Source organism: Erythrolamprus reginae, chromosome 1 (genome assembly GCF_031021105.1).
Source record: "Erythrolamprus reginae isolate rEryReg1 chromosome 1, rEryReg1.hap1, whole genome shotgun sequence".
NCBI classification, from domain to species: domain Eukaryota; kingdom Metazoa; phylum Chordata; class Lepidosauria; order Squamata; family Dipsadidae; genus Erythrolamprus; species Erythrolamprus reginae.
In genome coordinates, this window is record NC_091950.1 from 169,409,840 (window position 1) to 169,420,481 (window position 10,642).

The 10,642-nt window shown below is 39.2% G+C and overlaps 1 protein-coding gene across 1 annotated transcript in view; it reads right to left on the bottom strand.

Moving 5' to 3' along the window:
• VWDE (von Willebrand factor D and EGF domains) overlaps window positions 1-2,665 on the bottom strand; it is a 332,452-nt gene extending 329,787 nt beyond the window's left edge. The window contains exon 1 of the mRNA XM_070753903.1: window positions 2,572-2,665. Within this exon, the coding sequence (XP_070610004.1) occupies window positions 2,572-2,665 (94 nt within the window). The remainder of the gene's footprint in view (window positions 1-2,571) is intronic.
• Window positions 2,666-10,642: the final 7,977 nt, after the last annotated feature.

Below are 10,642 nucleotides of genomic sequence, written 5' to 3' on the forward strand. Positions count from 1 at the left end.
CATTGCAGTAGTACATTCACTTTGCCCTATTGTGCATAGGTATCTGTATATATGCTATCCAGGAAAAATGGTACATTTGCATTGGTGTTGCAAAGCTACAGTGCATCTTTTTTTTAATCTCTGTTAAGTAATATAGAGATAGATGAACAATAAAGTATTATCAAAGCAGAGCAAATCTACTCTGAGTTTCTCCCAAGGAACCAAATTTTCATGCTGCTTCTGTCTCTGATTGGTTCTTTTTCAATGCCAGGAAACAAAAGCATCTTCCCTCTGAATTTTGTAAAATTATTTAGCTTTATCAAAATACTTTGGTCTTTCCTTAACATTACAAAATACCGAATAACAGAGGTAAAAGGACCCTTGGAAATCTTCTAGTCCAACTTCCCCGCTCTTGTGAAATCTTTTGGCAGGGTCAGCAATATTGATATGATGTCCAAATTAAAATATAACATATAATTGGCTGAGGAAAGTCAATGAGATGAATGGATTTTTATAGTTTGTTCTCAGGCAGAATCAGAATTTTAGAAGGAGGATGGAAGAACAGTTGATTCTACAACTTCTCCTTAATTGCTTACCAACTGAGAATGTTTCCTTGAAATCTATCCAAAAACTTTTGACAGATGTGCATAATGAAATGTGGGAGTAAATGGTGATGCATTCTTAGTTCAATGTTCTTTGCCAAAAGTATCCTCTGCGTTCTCGGTAACTTTTATTTTTTGTGCCTTTAACTTAATTCATAAGCAATAACTACAAGGCAGCTATGTATCCATAGCAATGCTGGCAATCGTTTTATGTGTCTTCCTTACAAGAAACATGAAAGTGCAATTCAAACCAACAAACAAACCTATGAAAGTTCCTTTAAATTGGGACTGCAATATAGCCTTGTAAATAGAAAGAAAGAAAATCACAAAGAGAAAGTTCTTTCTTGCTCTTTTAAGACTTTCTCTTCTCCTTAATTAGATACCTTCTAGCAGCTTCCTGGTTGCTCATCTCCTATCTGCTGTGGAATTAGCAGATTTGTTATCAGAATATGAAAGCAAACAGCATATGGTTTTGTTAATATCTTCATAATGTCATAATGCAATCTGCCACAATGTAAATGTCTTCAAAGCAATTTCACTTGAATGGAGTATGGAGTAAGAAATGAGAGAAAGAAAAAAATTGCTTTCTTAAAAATAATGCTTTCATAGTACATAATAATACCTGCTGCATTTTATCTGCTTCTTAATACATGCTTAGGGGCATTTCTTTTTCAATAGCTATAAATATTGTGTACATTGATTATAACTCTCCAACCAAACAATTGCCTCCAGGTATTAAAAGGTCACTTCCCCTTGATGTCTTTTCTACCATTCTAGATAAATATGCAGTTACATTTCTTACATTTCTCCACAAGGATTTAAAAATTAAAAATTACTGGAAGATCAAATAAATATACTCGCTTGCTTTGTTTTTTAGCTCTAAAAATCTTGCATAGTTGTCCCTTTGATGCTGTAGTGAGCTCCGCTTCAAATGATCCTTTCTTTATATGTGCCGAAGCGATACCACCAAATCATAACATCTCAAACCAGCAGAAAGTCTAATCTTTGGAGATTTTCTTTCACCCCATTTCAATTGTGGGCACTTTTCCAAGATAAGCTGTAACCGTACTGATTAACCACTGCTGCTGAACTTTTTTTTAAAGCATATCCTGTGTCATATTAGCAATAAGAAATACCAGATCCAGCTCTTATCAGCCACTCTGTAACATCCATACATTTTTATTTTATTTTATTTTATTTATTTATTTTGTCCAATGCACAATGAGGGTTTTAGTGGGTGTATGTATATATATATATATATATATATATATATATATATATATATATATATATATATATATATATATACACACACACACACATACACACACACACACACACACACACACACACAGTAAAATAGATGATGAAGGTTATAGAGGAGATACTCATAGTAAAATATATCTAAGAAAGAATAGAAAAGAAGATATAGTAATAGAGAGAGTAACATGGAGAGCATTGACAACTAGAAACCATATGGATGCCTCTATAGAAAACATTTTTGTACTGCTATGCTTTCTCACATACAGTTTACTTGTCACCATTGTTGTGTTCCTGTTATATGCAACCCGGTTTGCAGATGTTTTCAAATGATCAGTATCTGCAGATGTATTGTGTTTTGAATGGTTGATCTTTCTTAATACTTTTCAGGTAGCTGCACTTGTGTGCTTAAAAGTATCTTATTACTGAGTAGTTAGCATTTTGCTTACTGTGACATCTACACACAGTCAGGTTCTCAGCAATAGTAAGTGATCCACTGACTGAACTATATGACATGCCTAGTGCAAAATATACAGCATTACTATCTCAATCCACTTCCTGCTTCTTCAGGGCTAAAATCCTTTCCCACACATAATACCTGCTAACCAGACTTCTGAAATATGATATGCATTTATGCAAAGCTAGCACAGTTAATTATTTTTGCAATTTAGCCTCACCATATTCCACTACTTCCTGTCATGACCAAATTTTAAAAGTTCAGTAATCTTACCTATTTCCGTGGCCCCAGTACAAATAAATAACGAAGTCCAAGTGACAGATGAAAGGAATAAAATACACAGGTGGTGAGCTGATGGGTGCTGCATTTTCCCCAGTCTTATTTCATCCATATATCTCTCTTAATAAATTTTTTTTGAGAGTTTAACTTTGGAAGAAATCAGCTTGCTTGTGTATTTTTGTTCATCGTCCTTAAATAGTTCAGTTCTGGGTTGATCTTGCTATAGTGTTAATTCTAACTTTCTAAGAACTTTTTTTCTCCTAATGACATTCAGAATTATGAGTACACGCCCTGATCAGCCAAAAAAGAAACAAAAATCTAGTTCACAGTCCAGCTGTGTGCACTCCAGCTGTTCTGATTCACATATCCTTCAACACAGAAACAGATATATAAAGGTGCATTTCTTATTATTACCATTTTTGTTATTCCTTATTCAAATTTTCACTAAACATTGCCAGTAAAATTTAATTTACTTAAAATGCACTTGTTAATCAAGTGTACTCACAATTAGAAAGATAGGTAGACAGACAGACAGATAGTCGAAAGAACCCAAATGGTAAGATATTTGATTAAACAAAACTATGGAGAAATTGTTTGTTCGTTACAGTTGCTACTTTGACTGTAATATTAGCATTGGTATTTAAGTATTCATTTATGGATTATAATTTGCTTCATCCATATTAATTTCAAAAGCAAATCACATTAGACATTATTTTCTGCCTTGCTAAAATACTGTATGGATGTTTTATAGAAGAGGTTTGTATTACTATGAAAATAAAATGGCTTGATACTTCAGCCAAGACTTACAACTTAAATAAAGTTCTATTTAGTTACATTGATTGCCCTCTGGCAAGAAATTTAATAATTTGTTTTTAAAATATAATTTTTTTGGGGGGGGCAGGAAAAATCACAGTGCATTCTAAGAATGAGAACAATCTACTCAACATAAAAGTAAAACCTGCTACTAATTTCATATCAGGCCAAGTGTGAGAAAACTATTATTAAATTACATACTGAAGCTTGATAGCTGTGCCACATTTATGGAAGGCTATGTGAAAGGTTAGAGTTTATCTGAGAAAAAACTCTAAAAGTAATTAAAACACATTGTAAAATTTGTTTCATCTAAAAATAATTATTTGTATTATAATGGGTTTCTGGCTGTGCCCATCAGGGTTCACCACTAGGGATTCTTTCCAGTGCCATGAAGATTACTTTGCTTGATAACCTTCTCCAATGTTCAAAGGCTCCGTGGTTCATCAGGAGATTGGTTTGGGAAAGGATCAGATGCCTCTTATTATGGCTTTATATATATATCAGGAGAAGATATATTGAGCTAAGCGATTTCAAATAAAACCTGTGCTCTGCATATCTATAATGTCCTTCTTGAAAATGAGATACAATTTCCTCACAACATGGAACAACGTGGCTACAATATTTTTCTCAGAAGAAAGATACTGGGACAACGTGGGCTTTTACTACCCAAGTAGGCTTTATTGTTGTATACTACTTTTGTGGTACCCTAGTACTTTTAGTGATGCCAATATTTGACCTCTATGCTCTATTACATAAAAATTATGAAGTTAATTCTGAAGAATTGACTTGTTTATGTTGGCAATACAAACAAGAAGATACTTTGACACAATAACAGCTTTGAACGCCTATCAGGCTTCTTCAGATGTCAACTTATCATCTTCAGCTACAGATGTGGTGAGATGAAACAGTTTTCCTTCTTGTCTGACAAGATGAAATATTTATGATACAGAATAATAGACATTCTTGTCACTAAACTTAGTTGGTAACAAGATATTACATTTTCTGATACATTCTACTCATCTCTCAAAGATTAAACCTGAAGGCAATAACTATGTACTGAAAAGTATATGAGCATGTAAAACAATTGTAAATCTTAATGTTTTCCATTGTTTAGTATACACAAAATTGGTTTTAGAGTAATCTCAATATTTTTCACACATTCTTGTAAGTATCAACATGCTGATTCAAAGTATTACATAAGATTGGTGCACTTCTATTTCTGAAACATAAATTAATTTTAAACTAGGCAACCTATGACTTATTGAGTCATCGTTTCAGAGATATTTCCTTACCAAAACAGAGACACAGAATGACCATGAGCAGATGAAAAAATCAATCAGAGTTGGAGTGAATTCCAGCCTCCTCTTGGTTTCCTCATTCAGTTTTCTTTTGGGAAACTGGAAGTGAATGTTAGAAAATTTCCTTCCTCTCTCCCTCCCAAAATCCCTTAGACAAGTGATCTATAGATTTACTCATATATGATCAGAACTTTTTATCCAAAAAAAGCTATTAGTAGTAATAGTTTTCTAAAACAAATGTTAAGGCAAATATTTTGAGTCAAATCATATTAATTAATTAATTCAACTTCTATGCCTCCCAATCCCGAAGGACTCAGGGAGGCTTATAACAGCAATATAAATACAAAACGATAAAAAAGAAGTCAATTTTAAAGAATAAAAGATAATAAAACCCTAATTTAAAAAACCCATAAATTAACCAATCACCACGACATGCATACTAAGCATTCATACAATTTAGCCATGATAGTTGTTAATTCATGGCCCCACAGGCCTGCTGGCAAAGACAGGTCTTAGTGGCCTTGCGGAAGGCCAGTAGGATGGGAGCAGTACAGACATTGGGAGGGAGTTGATTCCATAGAGCCAGGGTGGCAACAGAGGAGGCTCTCCCTCATGGCCCCACCAACTTGCATTGCTTAGTCGATGGGATCCGGAGGAGGCCAACTCTGTGTGCTCTTATTGGTCTTTGGGAGGTATGCAGCAAGAGAGGGTCCTGTAAATAGTCTGGTCCTGAGCCATGTAGGGCTTTATAGGTAATAACCAATACATTGAATTGTGCCTGGAAACTATAGGAAACCAGTGCAGCTCACAGAGTGTATTTTCTGCAGTCAAATTTGGAGCAGTTTACATTAGGTTTGTATCTATTGTGTGCTCTTGTATTGTTGTGGTTGAAGCTGAAGAAATCATTACCAGGTAGGACATTGAACTACAGGTAAGTCAGATCAAAGGTGATGATATTCTAGGCTATCTAAGCTGAAAATTTCAAGTCTGATGGAATAAGGTATTCTGTTGCGAGCAGAGGAGTGGAGAATTATTGTGAAATATTTTTGGACTCTCTCGATTGTATAGATATCCGATATGCAGTGAGGCTTCCAGACAAGTGAGCTGTATTCAAGAATTGGTCTAGCAAATGTTTTGTATGCTCTGGTTAGTAGATTAAAATTGCCACAAAAGAAACTATGCAGGATTATATTAATAACTCTTAGTGCTTTTTTGGCAATGTTGTTACAGTGGACTCTGGCACTATGAAAATATCCCTGCTACACTTGCATGTCAAATTTCTATTTATCTTGGATTATATTCCAATTAAAAGGGTTCAATTTATTTGTTGGTATGTGTTCCAATTAAAATGGCAAATGAATGTTCTTCCTGCATCAACTCTGAAAATTCAGACTTTCTCAGGAGCTGTTGATACAGTTCTACAGAGGAATTATTGAGCCTGTCATTTGTACATCTGTAACTGTCTGCTTTGGTAAGCAAGCAAACAGGACATGTACAGATTCCTACAGATAGTTAATGTAATAACTGAGAAACACGGTCTCCAATTTAAACTCTTTATTTCTCTTAGGCTCGTAGCGAGCGGCTGGAAACACTTTCACTCCAGGCGCGAGTGAAGCAGAAGGCGCGTAAGACAAGTAGCGCTTCTATTTAAAGACTTTCCCCCAGCAACAACCGGCGGCTGACAGCTCTTCCATTTTGGCACCTTCTACAGCGACCAATAGGAAGCAGGTAAACAATTCCTATGGGTTATTACAATTTCTGCTTAACAACACTGTTTAACAAGTTAACCTAGATATAGAATATTACAGAACTTACAGGATTTAACACCCCTCCCCCTTCTGGACAGTTTTACAGGTATTCACTCGGACAAATAAGTGACGAAGTCTTCCAAATGGGTAGGTCTTCGAGAGGTCCGATCCGATCGCCTGGGGTCGCTCATAACTTGTGTGTCCACCGACGAAGATGGTTCCTCTCGTCCAGCAGACGCATTGCTTCCATGCCCAGGAGATGGCAGAGCAGAGGCAGCGCTGGAATGGCTACTTCCCCCAGGTAAGTCCCAATCAACTGGTTCCGGGTTCCTGTTAGACCTTGCGAAATTCCCTGTGGGGAGGGGATGAGTGTTAGCCTTATTCCCTTCGCTCTCGGCTTTTTCCACTCTTCCCCGAATGTGGTCTATGTGCCTCTTCCAGAGGCGGCCATCCAGTAATTTGACCATATACGTTTTGGGACCCGTCTGATCTTGCACTATGCCACTTTCCCAATGTTTACCAGCATCAAAATTCTTAACATATACATTTTGTCCCACAGCCACTGCACGCTCAGGCATTAATACATTGTCCGGTTTTAATTTAATATAGGAGGGGTGCAGCCTATCAAGGGAGGATCTCAACCTTCTCCCCATAAGCAGCTCAGCAGGACTTTTCCCAGTAGTAAAACTAGGTGTTATGTGTTGGGTCAGCAGGAATGTATCTAATCTTTCCTGGATGTCACCTGGAGCTGACCTCTTAATGGCCTCTTTGGCCACGCGAACATACCGTTCTGCTGTTCCATTCGACCAGGCTGCGTGGGGCGATGTGAGTGCGTGTCGGACTCCTAGATTAGCTAAGAACACCTCAAACTGTTTGGACGTAAATTGGGGCCCATTGTCCGAGACTAATATGTCTGGGCACCCATGCGTTGTGAATAATTTCCTTAGTACATGTATCACTGCAGATGATGTGGTAGATGTTAGCAGCACTATTTCAAGCCATCTTGAGTATGCATCAACCACAATTAAAAACATGTTGTTCCCCACTGGCCCTGCTAAATCAATGTGCACTGTTGACCATGGCCCTTGGGGACTGTCCCACTGTGCAGGGGTGGTTTTAGGTGGGTCTGGCTGAGTTTCTTGGCACTGGCCACATGTTGCCACCCAATTCTCTATTTCTCTGTCCAAGCCAGGCCACCATAAATATCCCCTGGCCAATGCTTTCATCCTCACCACCCCTGGGTGTCCCTCATGCAGCATTTTCATTACCCAAGGCCTCAGAGCAACGGGAACGACTACTCTCTCCCCCCATAATATGCAATCATGCATAACCGATAGCTCCAGCCGCTTTGTCTTGAATTCTCCTGCTGAGGGGTCGTCTCCATTCGATGGCCAGCCTTTCAGAATGTAATTTAAAATTCTGCTCAAAACCTTATCCCGCCTGGTTTCTACTGCAACCTCCCTGGCAGTGACCACAGGAGTTCTATCTAATTCAATGAGGAGCACCTCTGATGCTGGAGCTGGGTCTTCTACCCTCTGTCCCAATGGACAGCGACTAAGGCCGTCTGCGTGGTTAATAGCAGATCCCCCTTTATGAATGATCTTGTAATCATAGGCAGCTAGAAAGATAGCCCATCGGGACATACGGGGAGACACGAAAGGAGGAGTTGGCCATCCTGTGGCCAACAGACCCAAGAGAGGCTTGTGGTCTGTCACTAGTTGGAAAGGTCTCCCTAACAAATAGTGGTGAAATTTTTTCACACCTGCCACCAATGCTAAAGCTTCCCTGTCTATCTGCGCGTAATTGCGCTCAGCCCCAGATAACGTTCTTGAAAAATAGGCAATCGGAGCTTCCTGACCATTAGGGAAGATATGGGCTAATACTCCGCCCACCCCGTACGGAGAAGCATCGCATGTGAGCCTCAGGGGAAGTGTCGAGCTGTATTGCACCACTAAACTGTGGGATGACAAAAGATCTTTCACAGTATTAAACGCCTGTTGTTCCTTCTCACCCCACTGCCAAGGTGTCCCTTTGTGGAGGAGCCTATGAAGCGGCTCAGCTGCGGAGGCTTTCTGTTTTAGAAAAACAGCGTAAAAATTTAATAGCCCCAAAAAGGCTTGCAGCTCTGCCTTACAGGTTGGGGCAGGGGCTTCTTTGATGGCTCTCACCTTTTCTTCTGTGGGGTGAATGCCTTCAGCATCTATACGAAACCCTAAGAATTCCACCGAGGGAGTTCCCCACACACACTTTTCCGGTTTCAGTCTCAAACCCTTGTCCCGCAATCTCGTGAGTACTTGTCTAATCCTAGTATGTAGCTGGGCAGAGTTGTCACCACAAATTAATATATCGTCAAAGTAAGGGACCACCCCATCAAGGCCCCCTAACAAGCGCTCCATTAACCGTTGGAATATGCCAGGAGCAACACTAACCCCAAATTGTAGACGAGTACACTTGAAGGCACCTCTGTGTGTTACAATAGTTTGAGATAAAGCAGTAGCCTTGTCAACTGTTAACTGCTGGTATGCCTGGGCAAGGTCCAGCCTCGCAAAGATTTTACCAGAACCTAATGTGTGCAACAGTTGCTGCACTACTGGAATGGGGTACGAGTTGTGCTGTAGTGCCTTATTAATGGTTGACTTATAATCTGCACAAACTCGAAGCGAACCATCTGGCTTAAGTGGGGTTACAATCGGGGTTTCCCAGGGAGCATGTTCAACTGGTACCAGTATGCCTTGTGCTTGCAGTTTAGTTAATTGCTCATCCAACTTACTGAGTAAGGGCAAGGGCACCCTGCGTGGTTTTAATCTAACGGGAGGAACAGCAGGATCTAAAGAAAAAGATATAGGAGGCCCTTTAAAGGTACCCAGGCCATCACGGAAAACTTCAGGGAATTCATGCACAAAATTAGGAACAGTGGAATATGTCAATTTGTTCAGGCCGGTGACAGCTAACCCCAAATGTGCCATCCAGTCCAAACCCAGAAGGGAGTGATTAGCACCTTCCACAACTAAAATAGACAAAACATGGTGAATATTTCTAAAGGTTATAGGTACCTTGGTTTTACCCAAAACCCTAATAGGGTGACCCTGGAAGTCATTTTTTGAAATGTCCAAAGGCTGTAAAACGTCCCGTGACAAACCCGGTACATATAAATGCAATTTATGCCATGGCATTAGAGTATATTTGGAGCCAGTGTCCAACTCCATATGGCATGGCTGATGGTTTAAGAAAAGGGGGACAATAGGCTTCCGGTTTGGTGGAGATCGCGGCGAGACGTGTCTGGCAGGGCTCTGCCAGGCGAATCTCTTCTACCCCCTCCGAAGGTCGCATTTGCGATCGGATCGGGCCCGGATGGCCCGATCCATGAACAGGGGGCTCTCCTCTGCCCGAGGACCCATCGCCAGGACTCCAGAGGCAGCGGTTCGCCCCGCAGCTTCGGAGACGGGAGAACCGCTCCTCTTTCCTTAAGAGGACCGGCCAGCGCTTTCTCCCCTCACTCAGCGGGAAGAATAAAAGCAAAGAAGCGAAAGTAAAAATATCTACATCTACATAGAAAAAGAATATAGCAGAGAAAGGACTTAAGGTAAAAATCTCTATTGTGTTTCGTCTTTAACTCAGAAGATCGTAAAACTTTTAAGTGAAAGTTTTTTTTTTCCCAGGGCGAAAGTGAAAGTTTTTTCTTGTTTAAACCCATCCGCAAATAACAGCCGGACCTAATTTTTTTTTCTCTTCACTTTTACTTTTCCATTTTGAACGTGAACTTGGGAATCTACAAAATAATTTTCTGACTTTATGCCTTAACAAAATAGTTTAAATTTGACATGACTATTTAGGAAATTTTAACTGCTAAAGGAAATTTCTAGTGATGATCAGAATTTGTTCTTGATAGACTTTTAAAATCATAATCTTCTGGACTTAATTTTTGAAGCGGAGGAACACAGTCTTGCTGCCTTTTTTTTTCTTGCTGCCTATTTTCACAACATGAATAACTTAATAATCATGAATTAAATGGAATCTAGAAGAGATTGAAATCACTTCTTTTTTGGATTACTTATTGTTGGATTAACCTATTTGGAATACTTGCTGAGCCTTTTGGACTATTTGCTGACACCCTTTGGATTATTTGCTGAGAACTCCTTGGTTTAACATCTGCCTGCTGCACGAAAATTAACTTGACTCCATCTTGGGATCTCTTTCTTTGTTCTT